Genomic DNA, 20,000 nt, shown 5'->3' with positions numbered 1-20,000 from the left:
TTTAATATTGCAGATAGATTGTAACTTCCATCAATGTAATTGTCTGCATCACTTCCAATCCCCCACACACACATACATACATACATACAGTGGGGAAAAAAAGTATTTAGTCAGCCACCGATTGTGCAAGTTCTACCACTTAAAAAGATGAGAGAGGAATGTAATTTTCATCATAGGTACACGTCAACTATGACAGACAAACTGAGAAAAGAAATCCAGAAAATCACATTGTAGGATTTTTTATGTATTTATTTGCAGATTATGGTGGAAAATAAGTATTTGGTCAATAACAAAAAGTTTCTCAATACTTTGTTATATACCCTTTGTTGGCAATGACACAGGTCAAACGTTTTCTGTAAATCTTCACAAGGTTTTCACACACTGTTGCTGGTATTTTGGCCCATTCCTCCATGCAGATCTCCTCTAGAGCAGTGATATTTTGGGGCTGTCGCTGGGCAACACGGACTTTCAACTCCCTCCAAAGATTTTCTATGGGGTTGAGATCTGGAGACTGGCTAGGCCACTCCAGGACCTTGAAATGCTTCTTACGAAGCCACTCCTTCGTTGCCCGGGCGGTGTGTTTGGGATCATTGTCATGCTGAAAGACCCAGCCACGTTTCATCTTCAATGCCCTTGCTGATGGAAGGTTTTCACTCAAAATCTCACGATACATGGCCCCATTCATTCTTTCCTTTACACGGATCAGTCGTCCTGGTCCCTTTGCAGAAAAACAGCCCCAAAGCATGATGTTTCCACCCCCATGCTTTACAGTAGGTATGGTGTTCTTTGGACGCAACTCAGCATTCTTTGTCCTCCAAACACGACGAGTTGAGTTTTTACCAAAAAGTTATATTTTGTTTTCATCTGACCATATGACATTCTCCCAATCCTCTTCTGGATCATCCAAATGCACTCTAGCAAACTTCAGACGGGCCTGGACATGTACTGGCTTAAGCAGGGGGACACGTCTGGCACTGCAGGATTTGAGTCCCTGGCGGCGTAGTGTGTTACTGATGGTAGGCTTTGTTACTTTGGTCCCAGCTCTCTGCAGGTCATTCACTAGGTCCCCCCGTGTGGTTCTGGGATTTTTGCTCACCGTTCTTGTGATCATTTTGACCCCACAGGGTGAGATCTTGCGTGGAGCCCCAGATCGAGGGAGATTATCAGTGGTCTTGTGTGTCTTCCATTTCCTAATAATTGCTCCCACAGTTGATTTCTTCAAACCAAGCTGCTTACCTATCGCAGATTCAGTCTTCCCAGCCTGGTGCAGGTCTACAATTTTGTTTCTGGTGTCCTTTGACAGCTCTTTGGTCTTGGCCATAGTGGAGTTTGGAGTGTGACTGTTTGAGGTTGTGGACAGGTGTCTTTTATACTGATAACAAGTTCAAACAGGTGCCATTAATACAGGTAACGAGTGGAGGACAGAGGAGCCTCTTAAAGAAGAAGTTACAGGTCTGTGAGAGCCAGAAATCTTGCTTGTTTGTAGGTGACCAAATACTTATTTTCCACCATAATTTGCAAATAAATTCATTAAAAATGCTACAATGTGATTTTCTGGAGAAAAAAATTCTCAATTTGTCTGTCATAGTTGACGTGTACCTATGATGAAAATTACAGGCCTCTCTCATCTTTCTAAGTGGCAGAACTTGCACAATTGGTGGCTGACTAAATACTTTTTCCCCCACTGTACACACACACATATACAGTGGGGAGAACAAGTATTTGATACACTGCCGATTTTGCAGGTTTTCCTACTTACAAAGCATGTAGAGGTCTGTAATTTTATCATAGGTACACTTCAACTGTGAGAGACGGAATCTAAAACAAAAATCCAGAAAATCACATTGTATGATTTTTAAGTAATTAATTTGCATTTTATTGCATGACATAAGTATTTGATACATCAGAAAAGCAGAACTTACTATTTGGTACAGAAACCTTTGTTTGCAATTACAGAGATCATACGTTTCCTGTAGGTCTTGACCAGGTTTGCACACACTGCAGCAGGGATTTGGACCACTCCTCCATACAGACCTTCTCCAGATCCTTCAGGTTTCGGGGCTGTCGCTGGGCAATAGGGACTTTCAGCACTCTCCAAATATTTTCTATTGGGTTCAGGTCTGGAGACTGGCTAGGCCACTCCAGGACCTTGAGATGCTTCTTACGGAGCCACTCCTTAGTTGCCCTGGCTGTGTGTTTCGGGTCGTTGTCATGCTGGAAGACCCAGCCACGACCCATCTTCAATGCTCTTACTGAGGGAAGGAGGTTGTTGGCCAAGATCTCGCGATACATGGCCCCATCCATCCTCCCCTCAATACGGTGCAGTCGTCCTGTCCCTTTTGCAGAAAAGCATCCCCAAAGAATGATGTTTCCACCTACATGCTTCATGGTTGGGATGGTGTTCTTGGGGTTGTACTCATCCTTCTTCTTCCTCCAAACACGGCGAGTGGAGTTTAGACCAAAAAGCTATATTTTTGTCTCATCAGACCACATGACCTTCTCCCATTCCTCCTCTGGATCATCCAGATGGTCATTGGCAAACTTCAGACGGGCCTGGACATGCGCTGGTTTGAGCAGGGGGACCTTGCGTGCACTGCAGGATTTTAATCCATGGCGGCGTAGTGTGTTACTAATGGTTTTCTTTGAGACTGTGGTCCCAGCTCTCTTCAGGTCATTGACCAGGTCCTGCCGTGTAGTTCTGGGCTGATCCCTCACCTTCCTCATGATCATTGATGCCCCACGAGGTGAGATCTTGCATGGAGCCCCAGACCGAGGGTGATTGACCGTCATCTTGAACTTCTTCCATTTTCTAATAATTGCGCCAACAGTTGTTGCCTTCTCACCAAGCTGCTTGCCTATTGTCCTGTAGCACATCCCAGCCTTGTGCAGGTCTACAATTTTATCCCTGATGTCCTTACACAGCTCTCTGGTCTTGGCCATTGTGGAGAGGTTGGAGTCTGTTTGATTGAGTGTGTGGACAGGTGTCTTTTATACAGGTAACGAGTTCAAACAGGTGCAGTTAATACGGGTAATGAGTGGAGAACAGGAGGGCTTCTTAAAGAAAAACTAACAGGTCTGTGAGAGCCGGAAATCGTACTGGTTGGTAGGTGATCAAATACTTATGTCATGCAATAAAATGCAAATTAATTACCTAAAAATCATACAATGTGATTTTCTAGATTTTTGTTTTAGATTCCGTCTCTCACGGTTGAAGTGTACCTATGATAAAAATGACAGACCTCTACATGCTTTGTAAGTAGGAAAACCTGCAAAATCGGCAGTGTATCAAATACTTGTTCTCCCCACTGTATATACATACATACATACATACACACACACATATATACACACATACATATATATACACATACATACATATAAACACATTTCGGCCCATTCCTCCTGACAGAGCTGGTGTAACTGAGTCAGGTTTGTAGGCTTCCTTGCTCGCACATGCTTCTTCAGTTCTGCCCACAAATGTTCTATTGGATTGAGGTCAGGGCTCTGTGATGGCCACTCCAATACCTTGACTTTGTTGTCCTTAAGCCATTTTGCCACAACTTTGGAAGTATGCTTGGGGTCATTGTCCATTTGGAAGACCCATTTGCGACCAAGCTTTAACTTCCTGACTGATGTCTTGAGATTTTCCTTCAATATATCCACATCATTTTCCTTCCCCATGATGCCATCTATTTTGTGAAGTGCACCAGTCCCTCCTGCAGCAAAGCACCCCCACAGCATGCACCCCTGTGCTTCACGGTTGGGGTGGTGTTCTTCGGCTTGCAAGCCATCCCATTTTTCCTCCAAACATCACGATGGTCATTATGGCCAAACAGTTCTATTTTTGTTTCATCAGACCAGAGGACATTTCTCCAAAAAGTATGATCTTTGTCCCCATGTGCAGTTGCAAACCGTAGTCTGGCTTTTTTATGGGGGTTTTGTAGCAGTGGCTTTTTCCTAGCTGAGCGGCCTTTCAGGTTATGTCGATATTTGACTGCGTGAACCCATGGTGTTTATACTTGCATACTATTGTTTGTACAGATGAACGTGGTACGTTCAGGCGTTTGGAAATTGCTCCCAAGGATGAACCAGACTTGTGGAGGTCTACAATTCTTTTTCTGAGGTCTTGGCTGATTTCTTTTGATTTTCCCATGATATCAATCAAAGAGGCACTGAGTTTGAAGGTAGGCCTTGAAATACTTCCACAGGTACACCTCCAATGGATTCTAATGATGTCAATTAGCCTATCAGAAGCTTCTAAAGCCATGACATCATTTTCTGGAATTTTCCAAGCTGTTTAAAGGCACAGTCAACTTAGTGTATGTAAACTTCTGACCCACTGGAATTGTGATACAGTGAATTATAAGTGAAATAATCTGTCTGTAAACAATTGTTGGAAAAATTACTTGTGTCATGCACAAAGTAGATGTCCTAACAGACTTGCCAAAACTATAGTTTGTTAACAAGAAATTTGTGGAGTGGTTGAAAAACAAGTTTTAATGACTCCAACCTAAGTGTATGTAAACTTCCGACTTCAACTGTACATACATTTACATATCCTTTAAAAATATATATATTTCCCTTTATTACTTTCCAACCCCACCACCCCTTCCCTAATTGGAGTAAACTAGTGAACAACAACACTTAGGCCTCTACTTCCAGCTTACACATACTATATACATTTTATGGACACAGTCAATTTTACAATATTTATATTTTGCTTGTTTTTACTCCTGAACTTCTTCCTCTACACTCAACCTCTCCAATCATTTTCATGATGTCCATCCGGTTTGAACATTAGTTATCTTGCTGTTATTAGTTGTTGTTAGTTGTTATTAGTCCCATCCTTCAGCTCCATTCCACACCTCCCATCTATCTCTTAACACCATCCATATTGGATTTCTATTTGCCATATATTTTTCAACTGTACTGTGATGTTTCACAAAAGTTCTGAACCCTTCTTTTCTCATTGTTTCAACAGATTGTATATTGAACATTTTTTTTTGTTGCTAAAACTATTATTATATTATTGATCAATTGACAATGACTTTTCAGATCACCCAGTAGTGCTATCTGCAGGCTTAGCTCCAGGTAAATATTGCAATCCTTCAGCCATTCCTGGACCTGTGACCAAAAACAAGCCACAAATGGACAGTACCAAAACAAACGATCTAATGATTCTGTCTCTTCGCAGGAAAATCTGCAGAGCTGGGAAGATTGTATCCCCCATATAAATAACATTCTATTGGTATCAAGAATGTTGTATAATAATTTAAATTGAAAAATTATAAGTTTTGAATCCGGCGTCATTTTGTGTATCAGTTCATGAACACTATGCCATGGAATCGGTACGTCAAAAATCTCTTCCCAACTATTTTGCAATCTATATGGGACGGCTGTCAATCCTTTGGTCCTTAAATGAAACTGGTATTCTTTTTTATTTATCGCAATGTTCTTTAACCAATTATGTTCTTTAATGCAGGGCCGACAGACAAGTTCCTTACTTTTTCCCACTTCCACTTTCCTCTTCCATTTTTGCGGTAATGCTGCAATTATTTGGTTGTAATTTTGGGTAGAGCAGACATTTCCATATGTTTTTGTTAGCTGCATGTGCGACATAACTCCACCAGTCCTACCTATGATATCATTTACGAAGATCACACCTTTTTTTTTTTTTTTTTTCAATTAGTATATTTGAGTTTAACCACAATATTTGTTGCATTATTTGTTCTGTCGTTTCTGGAGGATTAAATTGAAATTGCAACCAACTTTCTATGGCTTGTTTTAGAAATAGTGATATTTGGGAGGCGGTAGGCGGTAAATTAGTTAATAGGCCAATAAGAAAGAGAGTTCCAAACCTCTCTATCAAAAACAGCTAGTTTTCAGTTTTCCCCTCCCCACTCAGACCACTCCCAGAGAGTCCTAGCAAAAATCTTGCTTGAGAAATTGCTCTTTGCTAAGAAGCAATTAAAATAAAAAAAATTTGAACATTTTAAACAAAAACAATCACAGTATGGTACTTAATTGTTACCCAGAAATGATTTGATATTAAGATAAAAACGGCTGCATTGGACCTTTAACAGTGATTTATGTATGTATTTCAGTCAGAAGAGCTGCACAGAAGACATTGCACTAATGGTAGGTACAGTTGGACCCTGTGTTAAATAACGTGTTTGGATGTCTATCTCTATAGTTTTGGGTATGCTGTATAGGGAATTGGTTTGCAACTGAAGAAAAATTATTTATTTTGCATTGTTTTTTATACTTTTTTTTTTCTTGCTGTGTGAGGGTTGTGTGTTTTGGACTTATCCTGGAAATACTGTTTGGCTACCAGTTTTGATTGAACAAGGCCAAAAGTCTCTAAAAATAGCATATCTTAAATGCAACTAAAGCTTATCGTCCAGTTCCCAATCCCAAATATTGCCTCTGTTTGCACAAAGATTTAGTTAATTACCCAAATCTGCTTAGTTCTCTGTGTCTCAGTCATGAATGAATCAATGCTGAGGTCATTCTTCAATCCTTTGTCTGTGGTTCCAAAAGCCAGGAAGAGGCCTGCCACTGAATAGAAATGACTGTTTACGTAATCCGTCTTGTATTCACAGCTTCCCTTTAAAACTACAAACGCCCTTTTGATTAACGTTTTCCCTTTTCCCTTTAGACATTGATTGAAAGATTATTTTTTTAAATCAAAGAGTATTTCTGTAATTGCCTTGGGAATGAAATGGCTTGCAGATAGATAGATATTTCAGACTGATGCGTTGAATAGGGATCGCTGTACGTATAGCCTATAGCCTACGTATAGTCCTCCGTCAAAAACACAGTTCTCGTTCGTTCACCGAGGGATAAGTTGGAAAAATAAAAGATATAATGAGATACTATAATTTATTTCCTCCGAGGCCCCAGTTGAATACTACCAGTTCAGTTCCTTTGGTCAATTATTCATAGGGATCTGAGTTTTAAATCCTGACCAGTGCCTCCCTGCAACCTGCCCTTGTTATTATTACTATTTTTCAGCTTTTGATATTAAAATAATGTGTCTCAACATATTGCTGCATAACATTTGGGAGGCTAATAAACAAAAGAAGCACATTGGGACTATTCAGAAGTTTGTTGTTTTCCTTGATCATTTAGCCACGCCTTTGTTCTATGGCTTTCTATTCCTATGTGATTTCTCTCTGGTATGTCATGTAGGGTTTAAAGCCATTGGGTACAGAGTGGAAATGCATCCAGGGTACCGACTGTATCCTAAATATAAACCATGAGGAAGGAATATCACTTTGCCTCTATCACTTGCAGATAGTCATGGCCCCTTTAATTATTGTACATCTATTATTTATTGATTCATAACCATAGATATCACAAAATCTGGTCTCCAAATCAACAATAGGATATTCATATAAATTAATAAAAAATAGCCTAATAATATTTTTGGTCAGAAAATGAATCAAATCAGCTGTCCATCATTTAGTGATAGCCTAAAGCAGAAACACCTTCTATCCTTTGTGTTGGAGATAGGATGTAGTCTCCTGTCACATCCTTATCCTCTCTCCAGCTGCTCAGTCCCCTATCGACATCTGCCTAGATGCCTAGAGCACTGTTTAAAAACCTGTCATTCCTCCCTGACTGGAGAAAATGTAATGAGGTTGGTTCTCTATCACTGTCTATCTCCATACGCCAGTAAATCTGCCTCAGTCACCTTGTTTGGCAGTAGTTTGGCATGTGTATCCTTTTTAAACAGCTGTTTACTCACATCATCCACCTAGTTAAGGAGTAAATAAAACCTGTCTCTGAGAAAACTAGCAGGAAGATGGGAATGGCTGCTGTAGCCACTGGGTGTAATAATGTAAGTCACTTGTAGCAAAACGAGGACCCAAGCCCTCCTCTGTGATTTCATGGGAAACAAACCCAACCCAGACACATACCCAACCCTACATACAGGTAGGCAAACTGGTTACAGGATATTTGTTACTCAAGTCCTTGAGGGTATAGCTTAGGCCTACCTTTCAAGCCGGTAAACTAATAAGCATCCTCTCTTTTCTTCTGCAAGCATGAATGGATGCTCAAGCTTCCACATTCTCTCCACGTCTTGCAGTCTTTATGCCAGCCTAAAAGACAGAAGACAGGAAAAATCGATAACTATGGAGGGACCGGAGGATATGGAAAACGACTGGGCCAGAGGTAGGTTACCTATTTATATAGGACAAACCTGGTAAAGTAGAACAATCTACCTGGTGCTTCCCCAAATGATGCCCCAGCCAGCCTCACATGTAAATGTAGAAACGTCTTTAGTCAAAGGGACATTTGTAAAAGCAAGCGTGATGTGAAAAAGCATCCAATCAAGATGCAGCACAATAGTCATTTGGCGCCAATTCGAAAAACAGCGCACAACCAGACCGTGCCCGCAGTACCAGCCAAACAAAGGTAAATACTTTAAGGCTATAAGTGCTAAATAATGCATAAAAACGGTATCAACAACTAATGTCAGTTAATACTATTAAAGTGAAATGCCACTGACGTAGCTAAGGAATCATGACTAGTCTGATTCAATTAGCATAGTTAGCTAACTTAGTGTATGTAGCTAATCATACTGCCTGCTCCAACAGTTGCAGCTGCTTGCTTGACTGTGTTTGCTGTCAAATCAAGTGACTCGTGCCCACTGCCCTCTTCCAGCAAGCACCTGTTCCTTGAGCTGAGTGTGTAGTTGGCTTACCGGCAGGGTAGACGCCGTAGCTAACTAGCAACTATTGCTGGTTCATTGGCATTGGACCGTCTCTCTACTTGAGTAGCTAGCTTGCTAAACAAGTTGGCATATTGCTTGCTTTGGTGTATCGGTCGGCCCCTGGACATGCCGGTGTTTGTAGAAGACCCCGCTCAGTTCTCCAAGCGGAGACTGAAGTCGGAGTTAATAGCCCACAACGTCAAGCTGCCTGCGGTGGACAGCAATAAGCAAGTTTATGTGGAACTATATTTGAAACACATCGGTCAGAAAAGTGCTGCAGATTTCTCTAGTGATGAGGAGGTTGACCAGGAACAAGATGTTGTGGAAGTACAGGACAGTCAGGACTGTGTGAGTAGAGCTCTCATGTCAATCGGATGGCTAGCTAATTATTTTGTATCAAGTAGCTCGAGTGAAACGCTTTATAACAGTACATTGGATCAAACCAACAGATTTGTGTTCTTCTGATCTAGATCAATTGAGCTTTCTATACCCAGTCCTCATAATCTATTTGGGAATAGGTATCGATCCCATATAAACTCTGATCGTAAGTAATTTATGCGGTTTTAACCAATCAGCATCCAGGATTAGACCCACCCGTTGTATAATATTGTGTGCCCCTCCCCTAATCAGTCATTTTCTCACCAGGGAACGTTCAAATGGTTTTAGCTTAGCAGAGCTAGGCAACTATATACTAATACTATACTTTACTTTATACTATACTAACAATTTCCATGCAGTGTTTACAATATGGTTTCATGGTCTATGGGGTCAGATCTTCTGGTAAACTAAGTTAAACATGTTCTTGATACTGTCCCAGGGTGACTGCCTAAAGTAAAGGGAGCACACTGGATGGCATGCAGCTGTTGTAACCCCATATCAACTGATACCCTGAACTCTGCAAGGTCAGCTATATAGTTGGCCTGGCTGGTAGGACTGCAGGGGAGGGTAGAAGAAAGCAGGGAGGGGCCCATGGCGGGAGGGAGGGGGAGGGGGGGGGGGTCTTCCTGAACTGGGTCACCAATGCCATGCTGTCATTCAGTGTGGTTTCACACTTAGCTTTACGTTTTACTGCACTAACCAGCAGTTGTAGTTATATATTTAAATGTGAGAACGTATTGTAGGGAATGATTGCCAACAAGCACATTAGTTGTTGTTGATCACTTCTTTTTGCACCTGTTTATATCTGTGCTCTGCTCTGAGGAGGGGGTTGTGGGTTGTCACTAGTTACCACAGCGACAAAGTCAAAATTGTCTATCTAAAGATTCAACAAGATTTAGCGTTTTGGTCTTAATTTAAGGTTAGCACTATGGTTAAGATTAGGGTTAGGTCTGGTTGCATCACCGCCTGGTATGGCAACTGCTCGGCATCTGACCATAAGGGCTACAGAGACTACAGTAGTGGTGCTCGGGTCAGCTGTTTGTTTACCCGCACCTGCCCGCAATTTCTAATAACCCATCCACAACTGCCTGACTATATGTGATGAAGTGAAAATCTGAGGCCTGAACTCAACCTTAACCCACAAATATATAAAATGTGCTATAGGCTACAGTCAGACTGCAGAACGATTTTTTGACAGGGGGTGCAGGATTTTGTTTTGCCTGATTTAGATAGGTTTTTGCTTATAATTTCCGACATTTTGTTAGGCTATTTGTTAGTCAACTTGTCTATAATTAGATACAGTGAGGAGAACAAGTATTTGATACACTGCCGATTTTGCAGGTTTTCCTACTTACAAAGCATGTAGAAGTCTGTAATTTTTATCATAGGTACACTTCAACTGTGAGAGACGGAATCTAAAACAAAAATCCAGAAAATCACATTGTATGATTTTTAAGTAATTAATTTGCATTTTATTGCATGACATAAGTATTTGATCACCTACCAACCAGTAAGAATTCCGGCTCTCACAGATCTGTTAGTTTTTCTTTAAGAAGCCCTCCTGTTCTCCACTCATTACCTGTATTAACTGCACCTGTTTGAACTCGTTACCTGTATGAAAGACACCTGTCCACACACTCAATCAAACATACTCCAACCTCTCCACAATGGCCAAAACCAGAGAGCTGTGTAAGGACATCGGGGATAATATTGTAGACCTGCACAAGGCTGGGATGGGCTACAGGACAATAGGCAAGCAGCTTGGTGAGAAGGCAACAACTGTTGGCGCAATTATTAGAAAATTGAAGAAGTTCAAGATGACGGTCAATCACCCTCGGTCTGGGGCTCCATGCAAGATCTCACCTCGTGGGGCATCAATGATCATGAGGAAGGTGAGGGATCAGCCCAGAACTACATGGCAGGACCTGTTCAATGACCTGAAGAGAGCTGGGACCACAGTCTCAAAGAAAACCATTAGTAACACACTACGCCGTCATGGATTAAAATCCTGCAGCGCACGCAAGGTCCCCCTGCTCAAGCCAGCGCATCTCCAGGCCCGTCTGAAGTTTGCCAAAGACCATCTAGATGATCCAGAGAAGGAATGGGAGAAGGTCATGTGGTCTGATGAGACAAAAATAAACTCCACTCGCCATGTTTGGAGGGAGAAGAAGGATGAGTACAACCCCAAGAACACCATCCCAACCGTGAAGCATGGAGGTGGAAACATCATTCTTTGGGGATGCTTTTCTGCAAAGGGGACAGGACGACTGCACCGTATTGAGGGGAGGATGGATGGGGTCATGTATTGCGAGATCTTGGCCAACAACCTCCTTCCCTCAGTAAGAGCATTGAAGATGGGTCGTGGCTGGGTCTTCCAGCATGACAACGACCCGAAACACACAGCCAGGGCAACTAAGGAGTGGCTCCGTAAGAAGCATCTCTAGGTCCTGGAGTGGCCTAGCCAGTCTCCAGACCTGAACCCAATAGAAAATCTTTGGAGGGAGCTGAAAGTCCGTATTGCCCAGCGACAGCCTCGAAACCTGAAGGATCTGGAGAAGGTCTGTATGGAGGAGTGTGCCAAAATCCCTGCTGCAGTGTGTGCAAACCTGGTCAAGACCTGCAGGATACGTATGATCTCTGTAATTGCAAACAAAGGTTTCTGTACCAAATATTAAGTTCTGCTTTTCTGATGTATCAAATACTTATGTCATGCAATAAAATGCAAATTAATTACTTAAAAATCATACAATGTGATTTTCTGGATTTTTGTTTTAGATTCCGTCTCTCACAGTTGAAGTGTACCTATGATATAAATTACAGACCTCTACATGCTTTGTAAGTAGGAAAACCTGCAAAATCGGCAGTGTATCAAATACTTGTTCTCCCCACTGTACATGTAGCTTCTCTTTTGTCATTATATGTTGCCCTACACGACTAAATAAACCCTAGCTCAACAGAAAAATGTAATAGATCGATAGAATGAATGCTTCAATCTAGTTGACACCGGTAAAGTGTTCTGTCATCTTTCGCGGAGCAAAGACGTTTATGGACTGGGGAGAAAATACAATAAAGCATGCATATTTTATGTGGTTGAAATACTACCAGCTTTTATTATGCTTTTACGCTGAAGACAGCACCTCTACAGATCGTATCTAACTGAGCATTGCATTCTCTCAAGATGCAGAAAGAAATAACTAATATTTCTCCACTCCTGTTCCCAAGTCCAAATATGACCTACATTTGGTGTATCATTTTACTGCAAGAAATGCTTAATTCTGCAGGAGTTATTATTAAGACTATGGCCCTATTCGCACGGGACTAGTATTACTAGAGAACGTTGATTATGTATTTATTACCTCAGAATGTATGTTATTCCTGAGGACGATTCGGACGGGATACGTTTTTTCCAAACTGCCCCCTGTAATGATTCTTTATACATTGACAGTTCTGACGGAATCCTGGAGTTTCTTTTTCTAGGTGTGAAGATATTTCAACAAGTCCAGGCGATAACAGGATACTCTTGATAACTCGAGCTTGGTTCCCAAGTTTCTAAACCATATCAAACCATATTTGGTATAGTGTCGCCATAATATTTGAATTGAGAAGTGTGATCATAATCATTAGGCTATTTTACCGATCCGCAGTAGAAGACTTCCTAAATGCCCCCCAGCCTTCAAATGTGAGTTTAACAGCGAACTTGCACTTGATATGCGTTTTTAGGCTATGGATGAGAAAGTGAACTTGTTTCAAAAGTGTAGCTCAGTTGTATGCTGCTTTGCGATCTATTAACAGCAAGGGTTGCATTAAATAGGCGCAATATTGTTTAATGATTCATTTGACGATGTTCAATTCATTCGCACAAAACGTATAAACAAAAGTTGATACATGTAGGCCATTCATATATATGCTATGCGCAGCTCTTCGTTCAGTTTATCCAATCAGTTCTTGTTTCTTGTTTTCTTGCTCAAACCGCGTGTAACACCTGTAAAACTCAGACATTTTCTCTCAAAACACAGGGATGTCGATTCGCACGGGACTAGCATTATCAGAAGACTTTGGAGTTTGCCAAAAAACTATAGGTTATTATGGTTAGTCGTCCAGATTTCAGTTTTAATTTAACCCATCTAAACAGTAGGCTACAGTTCCCTTGACATGTCTTAGGCCTGTCTTGTGACTGTCGAATTTGTAAAGCACCTCACACTCATCCCACATAACACTAATTTACCGCTTCACCAAATCTTTTCCAAACATTACTTTTCTGGCCCTCCCTTTCCAACTCTCATTTCGCAGCATTTGTCTTATCCTTTTTGCCTCGGATTGATGTTAACTTTTTCTGCCGTTCCCAAAAGCATCATTTGGGTATTGGCTGTGTAGGCAATTTGGCGCGCATACATTTAAGCCCTAAAGTTTAGGTTTATGCACTAATACCAGATAGCCTAAAATAATGGGGGGAAAAACTCAATATAGACTATATAAATTGCACAATAATTATACATTTATGGATTTTTCAAGGTATTGTTTCTCTTTATTCCACCTGCCCTCGACCCCACCTGCCCTACAGCCACACAACATTTAATGACCCTAAACCCAACCCTGCGGATATAACCGCTGGGACTGCGGGTTATGAGTCAACCCACGCATCACTAGCATACGGGATACGCCATAGGTCTGCTGAACAACTAATCAAATGGATACCCGGACTATTTGCATTGACCCTCCCCTTTTTTTACGCTGCTGCTACTCGCGGTTTATTAACTATGCATAGTCACTTTACCCCTACCTACATGTACATATTAGCTCAATTACCTAGACTAACCTGTACCCCTGAACATTGACTCGGTACCTGTACCCCCTGTATTTAGTCTCATTATTGTTATTTTATTGTGTTACTTTTTTGAACTTGCGTTTATTTAGTAAATATTTTCTTAACTTTTATTTTCTTAACTGCATTGTTTGTTAAGGGCTTGTAAGTAAGCATTTCAGGTAAGGTCTACACCTGATGTATTCAGCACACGTGACAAATAAAATTTGATTTGATTTACTCCCGAGTGGCGCAGTGGTCTAAGGCACTGCATCGCAGTGCTAAACTGTGCCACTAGAGATCCTGGTTCGAATCCAGGCTCTGTCGTAGCCGGCCGCGACCGGGAGACCCATGGGGCGGCGCGCACAATTGGCTCAGCGTCGTCCAGGGTAGGGGAGGGATTTGGCCGGCAGGGGATGTAGCTCAGTTGGTAGAGCATGGCGTTTGCAACGCCAGGGTTGTGGGTTCGATAAAATAATGTATGCACTAACTGTAAGTCGCTCTGGATAAGAGCGTCTGCTAAATGACTAAAATGTAAATGTAAAATATTTGGTTTAGCCATAATGATGACTTTGTGGCTGTGGTAACTAGCGACGACCGGGGTTGTGTTCTCATGATGTCTTCTCAGCTGCTTTCTCTGGTCGAACACATGCTTGATGCTTTCAAAGGCTGCTGCTGGACCTGATTGTCATCTTTGCAACTTGCAATACTGTCAGCTAGTCTGTCAATGAATATATATGAACATGGATAAGGGCTAGAACCAAGCATTATGGATAAATTCAATTGTAGACAAAACAGGGTGACTTTTGTAGAAGCTGTATAGGGGGTGGAATTTGAACCGCTGTAAAACCAGCACTTTGTACAACTTGCCGTTATATTGATGTTCTGCTGTAACAGCTAGCTTATCATCTTGATGTTTGGATCAGCATTCAATTGTCATTATAGTAGACATGATACATGTATATTTATATCATTATGATCAACATGACTAGTTTAAGAGACGGTTCTCAGTTATGGTAAAAGTTGTGTAATGTGTTTTCATCATACCTGGTCATTTCCTTTTCCTGTCCCCACAGGAAGAGGAGGAGGAGAAGAAGAAAGATCCAGAGATGTTAGACCCCTGTGGACTGACGGATGACGAGCTCAAGACCACACTGCTCAAATATGGAGTGGAAGCTGGACCCATTGTAGGTGAGATAATTCCCAGACTACACTGTTTTACACTGTCTATTTATCTATCTACAGTGAGGGAAAAAAGTATTTGATCCCCTGCTGATTTTGTACGTTTGCCCACTGACAAAGAAATGATCAGTCTATAATTTTAATGGTAGGTTTATTTGAACAGTGAGAGACAAAATAACAACAAACAAATCCAAAGAAACGCATGTCAAAAATTTTATGAATTGATTTGCATTTTAATGAGGGAAATAATTATTTGACCCCCTCTCAATCAGAAAGATTTCTGGCTCCCAGGTGTCTTTTATACAGGTAACGAGCTGAGATTAGGAGCACACTCTTAAAGGGAGTGCTCCTAATCTCAGCTTGTTACCTGTATAAAAGACACCTGTCCACAGAAGCAATCAATCAATCAGATTCCAAACTCTCCACCATGGCCAAGACCAAAGAGCTCTCCAAGGATGTCAGGGACAAGATTGTAGACCTACACAAGGCTGGAATGGGCTACAAGACCATCGCCAAGCAGCTTGGTGAGAAGGTGACAACAGTTGGTGCGATTATTCGCAAATGGAAGAAACACAAAAGAACTGTCAATCTCCCTCGGCCTGGGGCTCCATGCAAGATCTCACCTCATGGAGTTGCAATGATCATGAGAACGGTGAGGAATCAGCCCAGAACTACATGGGAGGATCTTTTCAATGATCTCAAGGCAGCTGGGACCATAGTCACCAAGAAAACAATTGGTAACACACTACGCCGTGAAGGACTGAAATCCTGCAGCGCCCGCAAGGTCCCCCTGCTCAAAAAAGCACATATACAGGCCCGTCTGAAGTTTGCCAATGAACATCTGAATGATTCAGAGAAGAACTGGGTGAAAGTGTTGTGGTCAGATGAGACCAAAATGGAGCTCAACTCAACTCGCCGTGTTTGGAGGAGGAGGAATGCTGCCTATGACCCCAAGAACACCATCCCCACCGTCAAACATGGAGGTGGAAACATTATGCTTTGGGGGTGTTTTTCTGCTAAGGGGACAGGACAACTTCACTGCATCAAAGGGACGATGGACGGGGCCATGTACCGTCAAATCTTGAGTGAAAACCTCCTTCCCTCAGCCAGGGCATTGAAAATGGGTCGTGGATGGGTATTCCAGCATGACAATGACCCAAAACACACGGCCAAGGCAACAAAGGAGTGGCTCAAGAAGAAGCAAATTAAGGTCCTGGAGTGGCCTAGCCAGTCTCCAGACCTTAATCCCATAGAAAATCTGTGGAGGGAGCTGAAGGTTCGAGTTGCCAAACGTCAGCCTCGAAACCTTAATGACTTGGAGAAGATCTGCAAAGAGGAGTGGGACAAAATACCTCCTGAGATGTGTGCAAACCTGGTGGCCAACTACAAGATACATCTGACCTCTGTGATCGCCAACAAGGGTTTTGCCACCAAGTACTAAGTCATGTTTTGCAGAGGGGTCAAATACTTATTTCCCTCATTAAAATGCAAATCAATTTCTAACATTTTTGACATGCGTTTTTCTGAATTTTGTTGTTGTTATTCTGTCTCTCACTGTTCAAATAAATCTACCATTAAAATTATAGACTGATCATGTCTTTGTCAGAGGGCAAACGTACAAAATAAGCAGGAGATCAAATACTTTTTTCCCTCACTGTATATATTATTATACAATGTATTCTCTTCTGATGTGTGTGTGAGAGATAGCCACCACTAGGTCTATATATGAGAGGAAGCTGCAGAGGCTACTAAAACCTGCCCAGCCCAGGCAGAACGGTGGCACAGGGGATGCAGACCAGTACTCGGACAGTGAAGGGGAGGAGGAGTCGGGTATGATCATTAAGATGCTACTTTCTAATGTCAACTTTGGGATCAGGGTGAATGTTTGTTTTTATATAGTACCAATCAAAAGTTTGGACACACCTACTTATTCCAGGGTTTTTCTTTATTTTTACTATTTTCTACATTGTAGAATAATAGTGAAGACATCAAAACTATGAAATAACACACATGGAATCATGTAGTGACCAAAAAAGTGTTAAACAAATCAAAATATATCTTATATTTGAGATTCTTCAAATAGCCACCCTTTGCCTTGATGACAGCTTTGCACACTCTTGGCATTCTCTCAACCAGCTTCATGAAGTAGTCACCTGGAATGCATTTCAATTAACAGATGTGCCTTGTTAAAAGTTAATTTATGGAATTTCTTTCCTTCTTAATGTGTTTGAGCCAATCAGTTGTGTTGTGACATGGTAGGGGTGGTATAGAGAAGATAGTCCTATTTGGTAAAAGACCAAGTCCATATTATTGCAAGAACAGCTCAAATAAGCAAAGAGAAACGACAGTCCATCATTACTTTAAGACATGAATGTCAGTCAATACGGACCATTTAAAGAACTTTGAAAGTTTCTTCAAGGGCAGTCGCAAAAACCATCAAGCGCTATGATGAAACTGGCTCTCATGAGGACCGCCAAAGGAAAGGAAGACCCAGAGTTACCTCTGCTGCAGAGGATGAGTTCATTAGAGTTAACTGCACCTCAGATTGCAGCCCAAATAAATGCTTCACAGAGTTGAAGTAACAGACACATCTCAACATCAACTGTTCAGAGGAGACTGCGTGAATCAGGCCTTCATGGTCGAATTGTTGCAAAGAAACCACTACTAAAGGACACCGTTAAGAAGAAGAGACTTGCTTGGGCCAAGAAACACGAGCAATGGACATTAGACCGGTGGAAATCTGTCCTTTGGTCTGATGAGTCCAAATGTAATATTGTTGGTTCCAACCGCTGTGTCTTTGTGAGACGCAGAGTAGGTGAATGGATTATCTCTGCATGTGTGGTTTCCACCATGAAGCATGGAGGAGGAGGTGTGATGGTGTGGGGGTGCTTTGCTGGTGACACTGTCTGTGATTTATTTAGAATTCAAGTCACACTTAACCAGCATGGCTACCACAGCATTCTGCAGCGATACGCCATCCCATCTGGTTTGCGCTTAGTGGGACTATCATTTGTTTTTCAACAGGATAATGACCCAAAACACACCTCTAGGCTGTGTAAGGGCTATTTGACCAAGAAGGAGAGTGATGGAGTGCTGCATCAGATGACCTGGCCTCCACAATCCCCCGACCTCAACCCAATTTTGATGGTTTGGGATGAGTTAGACCGCAAAGTGAAGGGAAAGCAGCCACCAAGTGCTCATTATATGTGGGAACTCCTTCAAGATTGTTGGAGAAGCATTCCTCATGAAGCTGGTTGAGAGAATGCCAAGAGTGTGCAAAGCTGTCAAGGGAAATGGTGGCTACTTTCAAGAATCTAAAATCTAAAATATATTTTGTTTAACACTTTTTTGGTTAGTACATGATTCCATATGTGTTATTTCATAGTTTTGATGTCTTCACTATTATTCTACAATGTAAAGAAAGAAAAACCCTTGAATGAATAGGTGTGTCCAAACTTTTGACTGGTGTGTGTGTATGTATGTATATATATATATATATATATATATATATATATATATATATATATATATATATATATATATATATATATATATATATATATATATATATATATATATATATATATATATATATATATATATATATATACACAGTGAGGGGGAAAAAAGTATTTGATCCCCTGCTGATTTTGTACGTTTGCCCACTGACAAAGACATGATCTGTCTATAATTTTAATGGTAGGTTTATTTGAACAGTGAGAGACAGAATAACAACAAAAAAATCCAGAAAAAAACGCATGTCAAAAATGTTATAAATTGATTTGCATTTTAATGAGGGAAATAAGTATTTGACCCCCTCTCAATCAGAAAGATTTCTGGCTCCCAGGTGTCTTTTTATACAGGTAACGAGCTGAGATTAGGAGCACACTCTTAAAGGGAGTGCTCCTAATCTCATCTTGTTACCTGTATAAAAGACACCTGTCCACAGAAGCAATCAATCAATCAATCATATTCCAAACTCTCCACCATGGCCAAGACCAAAGAGCTCTCCAAGGATGTCAGGGACAAGATTGTAGACCTACACAAGGCTGGAATGGGCTACAAGACCATCGCCAAGCAGCTTGGTGAGAAGGTGACAACAGTTGGTGCGATTATTCGCAAATGGAAGAAACACAAAAGAACTGTCAATCTCCCTCGGCCTGGGGCTCCATGCAAGATCTCACCTCGTGGAGTTGCAATGATCATGAGAACGGTGAGGAATCAGCCCAGAACTACACGGGAGGATCTTGTCAATGATCTCAAGGCAGCTGAGACCATAGTCACCAAGAAAACAATTGGTAACACACTACGCCGTGAAGGACTGAAATCCTGCAGCGCCCGCAAGGTCCCCCTGTTCAAGAAAGCACATATACAGGGCCGTCTGAAGTTTGCCAATGAACATCTGAATGATTCAGAGGAGAACTGGGTGAAAGTGTTGTGGTCAGATGAGACCAAAATCGAGCTCTTTGGCATCAACTCAACTCGCCGTGTTTGGAGGAGGAGGAATGCTGCCTATGACCCCAAGAACACCATCCCCACTGTCAAACATGGAGGTGGAAACATTATGCTTTGGGGGTGTTTTTCTGCTAAGGGGACAGGACAACCTCACCGCATCAAAGGGACGATGGACGGGGCCATGTACCGTCAAATCTTGGGTGATAACCTCCTTCCCTCAGCCAGGGCATTGAAAATGGGTCGTGGATGGGTATTCCAGCATGACAATGACCCAAAACACACGGCCAAGGCAACAAAGGAGTGGCTCAAGAAGAAGCACATTAAGGTCCTGGAGTGGCCTAGCCAATTTCCAGACCTTAATCCCATAGAAAATCTGTGGAGGGAGCTGAAGGTTCGAGTTGCCAAACGTCAGCCTCGAAACCTTAATGACTTGGAGAAGATCTGCAAAGAGGAGTGGGACGAAAT

At 41.6% G+C, this 20,000-nt stretch overlaps 1 protein-coding gene across 1 annotated transcript in view; it reads left to right on the top strand.

The window, feature by feature from the left end:
- Positions 1 to 8,845: 8,845 nt before the first annotated feature.
- LOC311148110 (lamina-associated polypeptide 2, isoforms beta/delta/epsilon/gamma-like) overlaps positions 8,846 to 20,000 on the top strand; it is a gene marked incomplete at its 5' end in the record, with an annotated part of 22,011 nt that continues 10,856 nt past the window's right edge. The window contains 3 exons of the mRNA XM_084185015.1: positions 8,846 to 9,067; positions 14,975 to 15,089; positions 16,788 to 16,910. Coding sequence (XP_084041141.1) covers positions 8,846 to 9,067; positions 14,975 to 15,089; positions 16,788 to 16,910 — 460 coding nt within the window. The remainder of the gene's footprint in view (positions 9,068 to 14,974; positions 15,090 to 16,787; positions 16,911 to 20,000) is intronic.

Source organism: Coregonus lavaretus (genome assembly GCF_964263955.1).
Source record: "Coregonus lavaretus genome assembly, chromosome: 20".
Classification (NCBI taxonomy): Eukaryota; Metazoa; Chordata; class Actinopteri; order Salmoniformes; family Salmonidae; genus Coregonus; species Coregonus lavaretus.
Note: the sequence above shows the minus strand (reverse complement) of the source record. Positions and strands in the feature narration are given on the sequence as shown.